At 52.1% G+C, this 16,346-nt stretch overlaps 1 protein-coding gene across 7 annotated transcripts; it reads left to right on the top strand.

Moving 5' to 3' along the window:
* The first annotated feature begins 1,268 nt into the window (after nt 1-1,268).
* Nucleotides 1,269-16,285, top strand: TEAD2 (TEA domain transcription factor 2). 7 transcript variants are annotated; one of them, XM_019658394.1, is made up of 13 exons: nt 1,314-1,429; nt 2,805-3,042; nt 3,433-3,497; nt 3,966-4,028; nt 5,112-5,123; nt 5,329-5,436; nt 5,539-5,597; nt 8,128-8,192; nt 9,220-9,368; nt 12,224-12,397; nt 14,060-14,182; nt 14,899-15,051; nt 15,638-16,285. In XM_019658394.1, exons 1-13 carry the CDS (start codon nt 1,403-1,405, stop codon nt 15,749-15,751), a joined length of 1,350 nt encoding a protein of 449 aa, XP_019513939.1. In that variant the 5' UTR covers nt 1,314-1,402; the 3' UTR covers nt 15,752-16,285. The 7 variants fall into 7 exon arrangements, with proteins under 7 accessions (XP_019513940.1, XP_019513939.1, XP_019513933.1 ...); XM_019658388.1 differs by having other exon boundaries at nt 14,060-14,221; XM_019658391.1 differs by having other exon boundaries at nt 1,319-1,388; nt 14,060-14,221.
* The last annotated feature ends 61 nt before the right edge of the window (nt 16,286-16,346 follow it).

The following is a 16,346-nucleotide window of genomic DNA, read 5'->3' as shown; positions in this document are numbered from 1 at the left end:
CTCACCCACGAGTCGAGCCCTGTATTGGATAGTCACGCGCCTAAGTATAGAGTCACGCCCCTATTCTTTGTTAACCACGCCCCTTGAGCCAGCCTCCCCTTCATTTCGAGGTCACACCCCCTCGTCAGACCACGCCCCTATCGGTTGACCTCGGCCTTGGATTCTTGCCTGTCCGGCTCCAATCACAGATGCCCACGCCCCTTGACTTAGAGCCACGCCCCCGCACGTGGGTCACACCTCTGTGCCCCAGATCTTGCCCCCCAGCGCCCTCATTCCTAGGTTCCCACTGTTCGTGGACAGTCCTTATGGTTTGACCACTCCTTAGTTTTGTATCTATCTCAGAGTTTTTCCGTGTTGCTTCTCGTCTTCTCCAGGATTTGAAATGATTAATACACTCAACAGAGGGCAGTGTAGGAATACTGAACCCGGACCCCTTTTAGTTCCACTAAACAGCCTCGCCCTTTCTGGAAACCCTAAATCAAGTCTTATGTTCCAGTTTCCAAGGAGCTCAGAATCCGGGCTTTTTTCTCCCTCAGGACCCCAGGGTCCGGACCCAGCCTCTTTTGGTCTTATGAGTCTGAACACCCAACCCCTCATTTTTAAGAGACCCAGGAGTCCGGGCCCTAGCCCCTCTCCCTTCAGGCACCGACTCTTTCTCTGTTCTGGGAGGACGCCACCTCTAGTCCACTAGTGCGTGTGGATGCGGGAGTCTACACCTCGGTGGACCTCCCATAAACTCCCGGTAGTGTTGCCCACGACCCAACTCTGGCGAAGTCACAAGGAAACCATGTTGTCATAGAAATCAATCAAAACACATCCTTATACTTCAATCCTCAAAAATATATTTGAGGCTAAACGGGAAAGATTCTTTTGTGTTCCTATCACTCCCACATCTCCAACACACAAACACGCCTCTTACAGGGCCAGAAGTCCGGGGCCCTCAGACTCCCCCTCCTCTAAACTCAGGAATCTTGGCCCCCAGGCCCTTCGTCCCTCAGCCCAGGAGTCCAAGCCCCCAGCCTCCTACGTCCTCAGAATCAGGTTTCCTGGCCCCCATCAACCTACTCTCTCAGACTCAAAAGTCGGGACCCCCAAGCCCCCTCTTCTCTCAGGGATCCAAGCATCTGAATCCTGAAGTTGCTACCAGATCCCAGCTAGACTTCACCTCTTCTTTGCCAAAGCAGAAATCCTCCCCCAAACTGTCACTGTCGGATCCCCCTTCCCTCTGTCCAGCGCCCGGGCCCGCCCCCCCTCCGGTCCCTCCCACTTTTCCCAAACAAAGCTCCCGGGCAACTTTCTCCCTCGCACCGCCCCTCCCGCCCGAGGCTCCCCAGCCCCAGGCCGGGAGGTAGGAAGGCGCCAGCGGGAGTCGGGGATCCTGCTTTGGGGTGTGTGAGTTTGGATGGGAAGTTACGCGTTAGGAGTTGAGGTGTGTGTGGGACCGTCTCTGAATTGCTTGCCGCCCTCTTTTTGCCTGGGAACCTGAGTTTGCGCTGGTGACCGAGTCTAAATGCGGGGTTGGAACTTTCGCCGAAGTTGGGGTATCTGTTGATGGGTTTGAGTTTGGGAGTGTGCGCCCTGGAGTGGGTGAGAGCTGGGGACTTTGGCGGGTGTGTGTCTGCGGCTGTGTCGATTTGAAGTGAGAAAGGGCCCCGTGCGTGTTTTTGACCGAATTGTTTGTGTGTGTCATTTGTGGGCGCCTGGTCCTCATCATGGAGCAAGGGGCCTCCGGGGTCCCGGCAGAGGGCGGGCTACGGTGCTTTCTGGATCCTCGGCCTTGTCTCTTCGGAGGTTTGGGGCCTGGGGCGGGAGATTAGAGGGACCTTGCTTAGCCGGCTCCTCCGTCCCTTTGTCTGGCCACATGGGCGAGAGCTGGGCTGGGATTTTGGCCTACGGGGGTCCTGAACGCTGCAGCGCCTGTGGGTTCGGCCTGGGGTCTTTGTCTTGCCCATGGTTCCAGGGTCCGAAGAAAGAGGGGGATGGGAGCCTGGACTCTAAGGTCCTGGGAAAGCTGTGGAAGACGTGGAGCCGCCAGGGAGGCGGGATCTGTATTGGAAAAAGTTTTCCCCTGTTCCCGGCCTCCGGAAAGTCACTGGGAACTTGAGCTGGATCCGAGCCCACCGCACAGGGGGAGGGGTGGGAGAGGGCGGGGCCAGGGGCTCGAGGGGGAGGTTCCGTCCCTGGCCAGCCCCTCCCCTGATGGGGGTTGTGGGAAACTGGGGGAGGGGACGCCTGGGCCCTTTGTTCTGGCTCTCCTGATGGCACGGCGTCCCTGTCCCCCAGTCTGTGGTTTTGTGGGTTTTTCCTGGTCTCGGCTTGAGTTTCTGCTCTGAGTCTCTGTTCCCCTTCCCTCTGGGTCTCTGTCCCCCTCTCTCTAGATCTCCCCTCAGCCTTACTAGGGCCTGAGCCTCTCCTCCTTTTCCAGCAGCGGCTGCTCACATCCTCACACCTGTTCTTGGGGTGGGACTGAGAAGATCTCACCCTCAACCCCCTTCCCTGCAACTAGGCCCGGACTCCTGTCTTCTTTAAACCAGTAATCCATACCCAACTGATTGGCCCTCACGGGCCCTAGGCATGACTCTGGGGTCTTCAAGACTTCATCACAACCAGGTTCCCCCTGAAATCCAAAGGAGAACACTCTTTACCCTAAGCTTCCCCGGAAATCCAGTCCCCTTTTCCTCCAGGAGTCTCAGCTCCTAGCCCCTTCCTCCCTCGGACCCAGGGGTTCGGTCCCCCAGCCCTCCAAGCCCTAAGGTCCCTCTGGGTGGGTCGGAGGAAACTTGCTGAGCTCTGTGTTCCTTCAGGCCCAGATGGGGGAACCCCGGGCTGGGGCCCCCCTGGACGATGGCAGCGGCTGGACAGGAAGTGAGGAAGGAAGTGAGGAGGGCACCGGTGGCAGCGAGGGGGCTGGGGGAGATGGGGGTCCAGACGCAGAGGGTGTCTGGAGTCCAGACATCGAGCAGAGCTTCCAGGAGGCTCTGGCCATCTACCCGCCCTGCGGCCGGCGGAAAATCATCCTGTCTGATGAAGGCAAGATGTATGGTGAGTCCACCCCTCTCTTTTGTCCCGGTCCCCACTGATTAATAAACAATAATAACATGTATGGAGCGCTAAACAATTTTTATATAAAAGTACATTATGTCCTCACAATAACTCAGGTAGGAGCTAGCATCACCATTTGCATAGTTGAGGAAACTGAGGCTCAGAAAGGCTTAGTGATTGGCCTAAGGTCACAGAGCTAGTGTGTGGTGGAGTTGGGATTTGAACCCAGGCAGTCTGGCCCAAATGGCCAGCCGTCACAACTCCTCTTCCATATAGCTCCCAGCTTGCCGTGGACCTCAGGGAACTCTTGCTTCTCTCTCCTTCCCTGGTGTCCTCTCTGTTGGGAAGTTCTACTAAAGGCCTAACTCTGTTCCATCTTTGACTCTTCAGGTCGGAATGAACTGATTGCCCGTTACATCAAGCTGAGAACGGGGAAGACCCGAACTCGCAAACAGGTCTCAGGACTGACTTGTGGGTTTCTGTCTGGGAAGGGCTTATCTTCTAAGGGCCATCCTAGTATGGGCAGTTCAAGTTCAAAGAGGATCTGGTTCATGTGCTTTGTCTGTCTTCTTGCCACCTCTGTTAGTATACTCTGTGCCTATTTTAGTATAGTTCTCTTAGCAGTTGTGTTAGAACCAGGGTAAGATACAGAGACCAAAAGAGCTAAAGAGAGGAGGACAGGGAAGGAAAAGGAGACCTGGATTTGCTGGGTCTGGGGAAGATCAGTCGTGTTACTGAGAAAAGAGTGGCCATTAGGGGGCACACCTATGTCTGCATGCTCCTGAGACAGCTAGCATGTTCTGTGTGTTTGTCATCTTTCACGTTCTAGCAGCTCTGTGGGGCACCTGGAGGGAGGGAAGGGGCAGGGGATGCAAGGGGCAAGTGACTCTGGTCTGAATCTGCTTCTTTGTCACTCCCTCCAGGTCTCTAGTCACATTCAGGTCTTGGCCCGAAGGAAATCAAGGGAAATTCAGTCCAAGCTCAAGGTAGGGACCAAAGCAGACCCTGAGAGGGTGACATGGACCCAGAGAGAGGGGCCCAGGGGCCCAGAGAGAGAGGAACAGAGACTCAGAGAGAGAGGGGGACAGAGATCTGGGGGTGGGGGGAAGGGGGGCAGGGACCCAGAGAGAGGGCCACAGAGATCCACAGAAAGACTCGGGGTGCGGGGCAGAGTCACAGAGAAAGGTAGACAGAATGGGGGAGCAGAGACTCAAGGTGGGGGGTTAGTGGCCCAGCAAAGGGATGGATAGAGACCCTGGGTAGAGAAAGATCCATAGAGAAGAGGGGACGGAGATTTAGCTTAGGACAGGCAAGAAGGATGGGGTGTCAGGCCTCTCCCCTGGCTACTTTTCCCTCTCCTTCTCCTCTCTCCCTTCTGTCCTTCTTTTTGTTCTTTCTGGTGTCCTCATCGCCTTTCCCTCTTGTGCTATGAGGATCTCCTTCTGATCTCATCTTCTTATTTCCTGGTCCTCTGTGGCCTGCCTGCTTTCTCTGTGCCCAGAAATCTTCATTTCCTTTTGGAGCTTTTCACATTCCTTTTCTTCATCCTCTGGACTTCCTGTCCCCTCTTTGCCAGAGACCCTCATTTTCTACCTCTTCCTTTGGATTTGGGGACCATCACTTCCTATTCCTTTTTTGTACCCAGAAGCCTCCCCTTCTTTGCTCTCTGGGTCTAAACACCTTCCCTTCTGGCTTTTTCTGGACTTCAATGTTCTCCCTCTGTCCTGTTCAGGCTAGGAAATGTTCACCACCTATTCCCCCTGGGTCTGAAATTTGTATTTCCTGTTGCCTGCATGTCCGGAAACCTTTACTTCCGGCCCTTTGTTGCCCTAGAAATCCTCATTACTGTCTTTTATTCTGGGCATGGGAACCCCTTTCCCCTTCTAGGCCTGGCCCTCTCTACTTCCTGTTTCATGTTCATCTTTCATTCCCTCTTCTTCCCGTTGCTCAGCTCAGGGTGGCAGGGCTGTAGGGGTTGGGAGGGCAGGAAGGTGGGGTGTCCAGGCCTCACTTCCTAAATCGTGTTTTCTTTCCTTCTGTGGCACCCTCCCCCTCCCCCCCATGGGCAGGCCCTGAATGTGGTAAGTCCCCCTGCTCATCCCTCCTCTTGCTCCCTTACCCCAGACATTCCTGAGGAGGCCAGGAGGGGCAGGGGGCTATAGTGAGAGGGATTTGGACCCTCCCCCAACTCTGTATCTCCCCATGCTTGTCCTGCCCCATCATTGTCTCATCTAGCTGTGTCGACTGAAATTCCCCATTAACGTGGACCTCCAACTTTCCCTCCAGGACCAGGTTTCCAAGGACAAGGCTTTCCAGACAATGGCCACCATGTCGTCGGCCCAGCTCATCTCAGCACCTTCCCTGCAGGCCAAACTGGGTCCCACTGGTCCTCAGGTGGCCTGGGTTGTGGCTTGTGGGGCTTAGGGCTGGAGGGGTGGGGGTGCAGTTTCAATAGGGGACTGACTGGCTGACCCCCCTTCTTTGTCTCTTCTCCAGGCCTCTGAGCTTTTCCAGTTTTGGTCAGGGGGCTCTGGGACCCCCTGGAATGTTCCAGAGTGAGTACTTTCTGTTCTGGCTTAGCACCTGCCCCCACCTCCACTGGCCCCCGCAGAGGCCTTTCTCACCCCACCTTCCAGCTCCCAGCTCCCTTGTGAACATGGATTTTGGAGCCAGGCTATATGGATTTGAATCCCAGGCAGGAGGGCGAGGCTATGGTCCAGAGAGGAGTACTAAGTCTGACCTGGGATATTGAAGAGGGGATGGGGCAGAGAGTCAGGAGGAGGAGGGATGGGGCTGGGGCCTGATGGGCTGGGAAGGAGGGAGGAAGCAGGGACAGTGCCTGGGGTCTGGCTGGTGATGGGATGGTGGGATTGTCCAGAGACGTGCAACCTGGGGGAGGAGTGGGTTTGGGGAAGAAATGAACTCAGCGTGGGACTTGATGAATGTGAAGGACCTGGAGGATATTCATGGGGATAATGGCCTTCCAGTGAGATTCAGTGGGCCCAGAGACTCGTGGGAAAGGCAGTTATAGGTCCAGAGGCTCCCTGGAAGAATGAGTTGAGCCCCAGAGGCTCATGGGAAGGCTCTTTCTCATCTCACAGAGGTGGTTCTCGGGCCGGAGCTTGGATCCTTATCTTCTCTCAAAGTCAAAAGAAAGAAAATGGGCCCCAGAGGTACATGGGCATGTCCTTTTCAGCTCTGAGAGAGATGTGAGGGTGACAGAATATATTTCTAGCCCAGAAGAATAGAAATGGGCCCAGAGGCTCATGGGAAGTGAAGTTTTCAGCCTAGAAAGGAGCCAATGGACTCAGATTGAGCACTGGTAGGGCAGTGTGGCCTCAGGACGGTGAGGCAGGAGTGTTGAGGGTGTTGCCAGAGAAAGAGTGAAGTTACAGGTTATGGGATCCAGGATGGGAGACAAGAAAGTTCTCTGGGGAGGTGCTGCTGGATGGGGACATAGGAAGGGCCAGAAAAAGTCCCCAGAGCTCAAGGAACCACAAGTTTGCAGGGCAGGGGGCTGAGCTGGAAGGGGAGATGGTCCAGCAATCACTGCCTTGGTCACTGGGGTCCTACCTTTTATGGAACTGATAGTCAAATGGGGGAAATGAATGTTAATGAAATCACCATGCACATAAACACAAAATTGAAGAGTGTGTGATATGGTGTGAAGAACCGCAGTCTGGGTTGAGGGAGAGAGTTCTGGGGGGAGTTTCTCTGAAGAGGTAACATGGAAGGCTGAGTAGGACTTCACCAGGTGAAGAACGGGGGTGGGAATATTTTAAACAGAAAAAGCACATGCCAAGACCCTGAGGTAGGAAAGTTTGGTGAGTTTCCAGAACTGAGAGAAGGCCAGTATTAAGCCACTGGTCAGTCAGTCATATGTTTATTGAGCACCTATTAAGTGCTTGGTAGTCTGCTTGGATTGGGAACATAGCATTGAACAAGTTAGAATCCTTGCCTTTATGGCACTTATATACTTGGAGAGAGGAGGAGACAGAGAATAAACATGTAAATGAATAAATAAGCATTAATAAAAAAGGAATAAATGTAGGAAATAAAGCAGGGTGTATGTGCTCTATTTAGATAGGAGTCAGGAAGGCCTCTCTGAGGAGGTGACATTTGGGCAGCGGCCCTGATGACAAAAGATACAGTGGTTAGAGTACTGGAGTTTAGATTTCAGATTTGGGATGGCAAGTACTAGGCCAAGATCCCTGGGAGTCAAGGTCTGAAAGTCCCTGGAGTTTGTGTCTTTCTGATCCTGATCTTTGGACCCTTGACCTCTTATTGACCTCTGAGCCCAAGTCATTGTCTCCTTCACCTCTGATCCCTCAGTCGCTACACCATCTCTTGGGCTACCCATAAGTCATTGGTCTCTAGAGCTATGGTGTCAGATACTATAGTCACTAGCCATGTGTGGCTATTGAAATTTAAATGAATCAAAATTAAATAAAATTTAAAATTTAGTTCCTCAGGCACCCTAGCCACGTTCCTGCTCAGGAGTCACATGTCGTGTGCTCAGTAGCCACATGTGACCAGTGGCTACGGTATTGGACGACACAGATAGAGAACATTTCCATCATCACAGAAAGTTCTATTGGACAGACTGCTTTAGAATCTGCTGTGCTGCCTCCCCTCCTGAATTTGGCTTGATGTCCCATTTCCTGACTGCTGGTCATTTTCTCCCCACCCTTCCAACTCTCAGCCTCCTCTTTCTCCAAATTTTCTATTCTTTGTGTTTTCTCCCCATCTCTGAGACCCTGGTTCTATTCTCTTCCTCCCATTTTGTCAGAAGTACCAAACTATCCTCAAGTCCACAAGCTTTGTGGTTGGGGCTGACCTGTGTTCTAGCTCAGGCTCCACTGCACCCAGCTGTGTGACTTTGGGTGGGTCATTTGACCACCATGTGCCTGAGGTTTCTCCTGTGCAAACGAGAAAAGCAGTAATCACAGTCTGGAAGGCTTCAATGAAAATGTGCACATAAGATGCTAACACAGAGTTCAGCTTGTCCTGGCCCCTCAGTAAATGCTAGCTGATACAATTAGCCTCTTTCCACCTTACTGACCCACAACTTCCTTTTTCTCTCAGTGTGAAGCCATTCTCGCAGACACCGTTCTCCTTGTCACTGACTCCCCCATCTACTGACCTCCCAGGTAAGAGTCTGCTCTACACCCTCCCTCGTCCCCCATCTCCCTTGTCAACCCTGCCTTTCCTTCAAACTTCCATTAATCAGGGGACACATTCTTACTGAGGTCCAGCTCTGAGGCAGGGTGTGTGGGGGGTATGGAAGGACAAGTGGCAGAATTTGTAGTGGTTAACAGCATGGCCTCTATAGCTAGACACACTGGGTTTGTGTTCTGTCGCTTGCTAGCCTAAAGGATGTTGGGAGGTGTATTAGTCAAGATTCTTTCAGCTGCAAGTGACAGAAACCCAAATCAAGCTAGATGACGAAAAAAAAAATTATTGGTTCAGGTAACTGATATTTCAGGAGTTATGACTTCAGGCATGGTTGGATCCAGGGGCTCAAATGGTAGCATCAGGACTTGCTTGCTTCTGCCCTCCTATGATGGCTTCACTCCCAGGCAGGCTGCCCCCATTTGGCAGCAAAAATGGCTTCCGGAAGTCCATGCTGATGTGGTCCTATGAACTCATATTAATGAAAAATTACTCTTAGGCTCCATAGATCCATCAGTTAGGAATGCTTTTGGCTGCAAGTAACAGAATACCTAAATTAATAGTGCCTTATATAATAAAGGCTTTAATGATTCCACATAACAAAAAGTCTGGAGGTGGGCTGCTTCTGTTCTGGCTCAGCAGCTCAGCAATATCAGGACTGGCATCTTTATAGATCCCTTGGCCTCTGTCTTACTGTCATAAGATGGCTGTTGTGACCCCAGGAATCATGTCCCAAGCAAGACTTGGCCAGAACCAAAAGCTTTCTCCTCCCAAAGTTCTGTCTTTTTCATTCAGGAAGAAACTCCTTCCCAGAAGCCCCCCAGCAGATTTCCCCTAACGTCTCATTGGCCAGGACTGTGTCACATGGCCACCTCTAGCTGCAAGGGAGGCTGGGAAAGTGAGTATTTAGCTTTTTCAGCTTCTAAGCGGAGGCAGGCAAGAGAGAACAGTGCTTGATATATTCAATAATGTTAGCAATTTTTATTATTTGTGTTCTCTCTCTAGGGTACGAGCCCCCCCAAGCCCTCTCACCTCCTGCCCTGCCCCCACCTGCCCCGTCACCCCCAGCCTGGCAGGCTCGGGCCTTGGGCACTGCCCGGTTGCAGCTGGTGGAATTCTCGGCCTTTGTGGAACCCCCAGATGCAGTTGACTCTGTGAGTGCAATTTTGGGATAGTCACTTCAGGTGTTTTGGAATGAGGAGGGTTATAGGAAGCGAAAGCATAAAGCAGTGGTTCTCAAACTTTAGCATGTATGAGAATAATGTGGATGGCTTGTTAAAACACAGATTGCCGGGCCCTACCCTCAGAATTTCTGATTCAGTAGGTTTGGTGTGGGTCCTGAGAATTTGCATTTCTAACAAGTTTCCAGGTGATGTTGATGCTGCTGGTCCGGGGATCACATTTTGAGAATTTCTAGCATAAAGGAACTGGAAGGTCATGGCGTCATAAGTTGGGAAGGTCAGAGAAACTCCCCAGAACATCGTTCATTCATTCTTCAAATATTTCTGAGTGCCAACTGTGCTGGGTGGATACTGGGAACTTGGAAAAGCAGATCTTGTTTCTAGACTTGAGCTTTTTCCTGCTTATGATGGACACAGATGCCATATTAATCAGGGTGGGCTGACTGTTAGAAAAAATAACTCTAACACCCAGGGACTGAACACCACAGGAGTTTCTCACTCCTGTAACATTTCAATGTGGGTGTTCAGCAGGAGCCTTCCACACAGTGATTCAAGGAATCCAGGCTCCTTCCATTTTGTAGCTCTGCCATTTTCTAGGGCTTCAGAATCTGCTGCTGGATTCTTTGCATCTGGCTGGCAGATGGTGGAAGGGAGAGAGTCAGGAGGTTTTATGAGTCTGGCTTAGAAATGGCAATCATCAGGCCAGCTCACATCCCATTGGCCAGAACTTAGTCATGTGGTCACACCTAAATGCAGAGGAGCCTGGGAAATGTAGTTTAGCTATGTGAACAGGAACGAGGGTTTGGGTATGCATAGTCTCTGCCACAGCCACACAAACACCAGTTGTTGTATATAGTGGTTTTGGTAAAACCCAAATTAGATCAGGTTAAAATCCTCCCATCTCACTTGGAGCAAAAGCCAAAGTTCTTTCAGTTGCCCACAAAGCTCTGCACAATTTGACCCTCATTCCTGCTCTGCTCTTATCTTACCTCCTGTACTCTCACCCTTGTTTACTCTGCTCTGGCCACACTGGCCTCCATGCCCTTTCTCAAACATGCCAGGCCCACTCCTGCTTCAGGGGCTTTGCATCTGCTGCTCCTGCTACCTGGGATGTGCTCTCCCCAGATACTCCCACTCTCTCCTTCTATTCATTCAGGCCCCAGCTTGGTTATCTTCTCAGATTGGCTTTCTAAAACCACTATGGAAAACACTAGCTGCCATCACTCTTGACGCCCTTACTATGCTTTGTTAGGAATTTTTTTTTTAAGATTGTTTATTGGGGAATTGGGGGAAGGGAACAGACAAATTGCTATCCTTTTGTTCTTCAGTCTAGTTGTGGAGGACGTTGCTTCACTGGCCCAAGTTGGCACCATCATTGCGCTCTTCCCGGGCGAGGCAGATCAGTTGCCAGCTTCTGGATGCCCGCTCACAGCGACTGCTGGCCGCTCACGCTGGCTGCTGGCTACACACGGTAGCCCATGGCAACCCACCTGCCATCGCCGGTGACTCACAGCAGCCCAGCTCCAGGTCGAGCTGCTGCTCAGTATCCTGGCTGTAGAGGGCAGTGTCACTGGCCCTCATATGTGGGATCCGAACTGGGGCCCTCTGGCATCCCAAGCCAGTTCTTAACCAACGTGCCACTCGGCCAGCCCTCTTAGGATTTTTTTTATAGCATACATCACTCTCTGAAATTTATATTATCCATGGGATTATTTTTAAAAATTACTGTGTTTGCCAGTAAACTGTGAGCTCTGTGAGGTCAGGAGCTTTGCAGCCCTGGGAACCAGAGTAGTGCCTCTACACAGTAGGTCTCTTGATAGACGTCTGTTGAATAAAGAGTATGTGCTGGGATAGGGGAAGCTCAAGTTTTTATGGGTGTACAGAGGAGTAATTCTGCCTGGAGAGTCCATGAAGACTTCCCTGAGATGACATTTGAGTTGGGCTTTGAGGGTTATGTAGGAGTTTGCCATGTACAGAGCTAGATGTTTCAGGTACAGAGATGGAAACACCATGAAGCTTTCAGGGAAACAAATAATTGAATATGGTGGGAGCTGCTGAGGCTGCAGATAGGTGGGCAGGTGCTGGTTTTGGAGAAGCTGGTATTGCCAAGCTAAGGGACCCAGACTTTCTCCTGGTGATGGGGAACCATGGAGGTGGTGTAGACATATCCCACCTGATTGTGATCAATGTAGGCTTCTAGAAAGAGGCAGATTTGGATGGCCTGGAAAGATAGAGGGGGATTTGTATTGGAGGAGAAGAGGTGAAAGATATTAGGATATGGACAGGAAGTGATAAGAATGGAAACAGGAAGTCTTGATATGGGCTATGTGGATTCCCATCCATTCATCTATTCATCTATCCATCTATCTACTGATTGGACGTTCATGAATAACTGTTCAATACAAGGCCAGGTTGGGGGATGTGGGCTTTGTCCTGGGGGTGTTGGGGAGCCATGGGAGGATTAGGAGCAGGGGAGAGCCAGGGTCAGCTGTGGAGACATGTGAGTGATGAACTGTAGAGGAGAGATTGAAGGCTGGGAGGCCAGGGAGGAGGCTGGAGTGAATGTGGGGGAGGACAGGGCTGTGGGGATGGAGAGCAGAGGACAGGGCAGGGTTGGGCAGTAGGGACAGGGCTTGGAGACTAGGTGAAAGGGCAGAAGGTTCTGGGTGGAGACTGCTTGGGAATCGGGTCCAGTGTCTGGGTGGACAGGGTGGAGCAGGTAGCAGGAGCTCTGGGGGGTGGTGACAGGGGTGAGAGATTGGCTTGGGCAATGAGGGCCAGGGGTCCAGCCTATCTCCCACTTCTCACCCATGGCCCACCCTCCCCAGTACCAGAGGCACCTGTTCGTACACATCAGCCAGCACTGCCCCAGTCCTGGAGCACCCCCCCTTGAGAGTGTGGATGTCCGGCAGATCTATGACAAATTCCCTGAGAAAAAGGGCGGTCTGCGGGAGCTGTATGATCGTGGGCCCCCCCATGCCTTCTTCCTGGTCAAGTTCTGGGTGAGTTCCACCACGAAAAACAAAAGTGCTCATAAATCACTCCCAGCTAAGGCCTCTGGCTATTAGGGAGACAGTTTCAGGGCCTACCAGGTCAGCTTGGGCCTTACCATTCCCCATGGCTCAGAGTTTCAGTCTCCTTTGCAACAAGGAACATATAGAAGTTTTGTCCCCCAGGGTGGGATGCATGGGACCAGTGTAGGCTTAGGGATAGGACTTGGACCTCCCCAGGTCCCACTAGACTTTGCCACACCCAGTTATGTAACTGATATGGCCCTTGGGATTGGCATGTGATGTTTCAGACTTTCCTTCGTCTTACCTGACCACACCAAGCCTTTGTTGCTAAGGAATGGCCCCCTCCCCTTAGCAAATGGAGTCCTGTAGAGTTTGGCCTCTCAAGAGGGGGTGCCATGTTCCACCAGAACCTGTTGGTAGAGATGTCTGGCCTTAAGAATTACGATTGGAGGAGCTGGGGAATGGCTTTGTAAAACCCTGTATTTATTTAACAATCATTTGTTGAGCATTTGCTATATACAAGGCCCTATATCAGGTACTATATATATAATTGTGAATAAGAGGGTCTATTTGGGTCTTTCTTAGGCCTGTTTGGTTTGGTGTCCAGTCCAATGGCTGATGCTGTAGGGATTCAATAAATGTGAATGTTTAAGGGGTGTTAACTCTTGTAACCAGGGCTGTGGAGGGATGTAGTCTCAGAAGGAAGTGTGCTGAGGGTTTGAAGTTTACTGGCCTTACTGGGCCCATAGCTACCACAGCTATAAAGTGTTCTAGCATGTGAGGTGAAGGCCTGAGATGGCTGTTAGGCTCAAGCCTCTTATTAGGGCTTAAGACAGGCCTCACCAGGTCCCAGATCTGGAGAGCGACCCTTTGGAAACCCAGCATCTGAAGGGATGCAGGGGAATGGCTGGGAAGGCTCTCCTTTTTATCTGGTTTCACAAGGCCCTGTTGCCAGCGGGAGAGATGGAGTCAGGCCTCTGAGAAGAGGACTGAACTACCTCAGAGAGTGACTTGGTCGAGTTAGCAACTAAAGTAAGGAAGAGAAAGAGTGGTGCGTCCCAGGAAGGTGACCAAGGGGCTCAGGCCAAAGGTGATATGAGGTCTTAGGCTTCATTAGCCCCACCTGGCATAATGGACTGTCTGCTCACTTGGTCACTGGGGTCATGAAGGGGTCTGACCTCTGAGAATCAGCTTTAAAGGCCCAGGGGAGTGTTCTCTAGGCCCCACCAGGCCCCATTGATGGGGAGTCGTGCCTTGCCTTAGCAACCAGAGTCGGGAAGGGCTCTGAAGGGGAGCTAGGGAGTAACTGCCTACTTAGTAACCAGGTCCTTGGAAGGGGCTGAACGCTTGGGTTGGGGGATTTAAGAGAAAAAAGTTGAATTTCAGAGCTCCTTTTGGTGGGGGCTCACTGGGGAGAGAGGGTCAGGGGCTCAGACTTCCCCAGCACTGATGGAAGGGTGAGTCTTCTCCAGAAACTAGCCCATGGAAAGGCGGGGACTTTGAATGCTAAGGAAGAGAGGTGGGCAAATACGAGAAACTGTAGGGGCAAGTGGGAGAAACCAGGCCATGGGGCAGAGTTCCCACGTTAGAAGAGTCGCCATCATTTATAAGGGATGTCCCCTTCCACTTACTTGTCTCCCCATCCTTCAGGCGGACCTGAACTGGGGCCCAAGTGGTGAGGAGGTGGGGGCCAGTGGCAGCAGCGGTGGCTTCTATGGCGTGAGCAGCCAGTACGAGAGCCTGGAGCACATGACCCTCACCTGTTCCTCCAAGGTCTGCTCCTTTGGCAAGCAGGTGGTGGAGAAGGTGGAGGTGAGGCCGGAGGGGTGGAGCTCTGGGTGGGTGAGCACCCAGCCACCTGCCACTTGTGGGATACAGACTACATGGACCAGGAGCCACAATACCTCAGGCATTGGGGGGTCGGGGGTGTCCCTACCTTTGGGGGTTTAATGCATGGGCTTAGCACTAATATAGAGTTCTAAAGTCACACATAGGTATCGCTTTGAAATTTCAAAGGTAATGTGTGGGACTGGAATTTACAGTCACTAAGATTCAAAAGGTTCTTGTGGATATGGAAGAGTCTGCAGGCAAAGAGTTTTAGGGGTTAAAACTAAAGGGTGGTTAGGAACTGTGGGGGTCTCAAGTTCAGAGGTCATATAGTTTGGAAATCTCATGAAGGGTCTTTCGAGGATTTGAGGGCATCTGAGGGTCTGGAGGTCAGAGGAGTTCAGAAGTCATTGAGGGTTCAGAGCATGGCTTTGAAGGCCTGGGGTGGGGGGGTCCCTGATTTGCAGGCTCAGTGATCCTGCATCAGATACCTGAGTGTTCAGGGTCCTGTCTCTGGTCACTGCGGATGGGGCAATGGAAAAGTGAAGATGGCAGTGAGGAGTGGGTGTGGCATCTGAGAAGCATAGAGTAGGGCTGGGTTCCTGGGGCAACCCCTGTGTGTCTCAGTCACCATCCTCCCCGCTCCCTGTTCCCGGGTTCAGACGGAGCGCGCCCAGCTCGAGGACGGGAGGTTCGTGTACCGCCTGCTGCGCTCGCCCATGTGCGAGTACCTGGTGAATTTCTTGCACAAGCTGCGGCAACTGCCCGAGCGCTATATGATGAACAGCGTCCTGGAGAACTTTACCATCCTCCAGGTGATGTGCTGTGGCTGGGCCGGAGCAGGGGCCCAGATGTGGAAGGGGTTGCCCGCCACAGACCCTCAGCCCCAGGGACCCTTTCACAGGAGTAACTGACAGTGGAGACGCTACAGTCAACCCTTGACTTAGGGGACCCCTTTACCTAGGGAACTGATGTGGGGGATTTCACAGCCTTCTCATGAGAGGATTCCCTGCTTCATTGGGGAAACTGACCTGGAGGACACGTGGTGGATCTTTAGCTAAGGGGAGCCCCTTCACAGGGAACCTCACTGTAGTCTGGGGAACATGATATGTTGGGATATCTTTAACTTTGGGGAATGTGCTGAGCTGGGGACCCCCTTCACCTGGGGAATGTGATGTGGTGGGGGCCCCCTTGATATACCATCTGACATGAGGCCCCTTTGAATGCTAAGGAAGAGAGGTGGGGAACCTGACATGTTGGGCATCCCCTCTACCTGAGAAACATGACATAATGGGCACCCCTTTCCTGGGTATTCCTTGATAACTGGGGGAGGGCACAGTGTGGTCCCTTCCCCTTCTCTCCCTTCCAAACATAAATCTCTTCTCCTGGCTTCCTTGGCAGGTGGTGACAAACAGAGACACCCAGGAGCTGCTGCTCTGCACTGCCTACGTGTTTGAGGTCTCCACCAGTGAGCGGGGGGCCCAGCACCACATTTACCGCCTGGTCAGGGACTGAAGGGGGGACCCCAAAAGTGGCTCACCCCTGGAATACCCTCCTCCCAGGAAAGACCTCACGCTTCTTATTTGGGGAGGTGGCTGCTCTGTGTTAGAAGGAACCTTAAATGCTGGGTGGTGAGTTGAATGGGCTGGGACTGAGAGGAAAGGATGGATCCTGATATTGGGACTTCACAGGGGTGTCTGAAAGGACAGATCACTCCAGAGCATCAGGGACTGGGGACAGGAGTGAGTAACCCTGAGGTACAGCACTAGTTTTTAACAGGTGCCCTGCCCCCACTCTGTTCTGGATGTTTTAGAGGGCCCTAGTTATACATTGGCTTGTCCCTCTCTCTGTTTTTCAGCCCCCCTTTCCCAATCTGCCTCTCCTTACCACCCCCATTTTGAGACCCTAATATTGAGTGTTGGTTAACCCTTTCTGTGCAGGAGCAGAGCCAGGTGGGCCCTGGAAATATTTTTTTTAATATAACAAGAGATATTTATAACTGGGTGTTAGGGTCATGACTTTTTCTCAGCGGGGCAAGCAGTGGGGTGAGGTTTTTAAATGTCATCCTGTCTTCTACACGAGCCATGGGCTAGACTGTATTGCCCCCACC

The sequence above is a fragment of the Hipposideros armiger genome, unplaced genomic scaffold, assembly GCF_001890085.2.
Source record: "Hipposideros armiger isolate ML-2016 unplaced genomic scaffold, ASM189008v1 scaffold_283, whole genome shotgun sequence".
NCBI classification, from domain to species: Eukaryota; Metazoa; Chordata; class Mammalia; order Chiroptera; family Hipposideridae; genus Hipposideros; species Hipposideros armiger.
The sequence above is the reverse complement of the archived record's forward strand: the minus strand, read 5'-3'. Positions and strand labels throughout refer to the sequence as shown.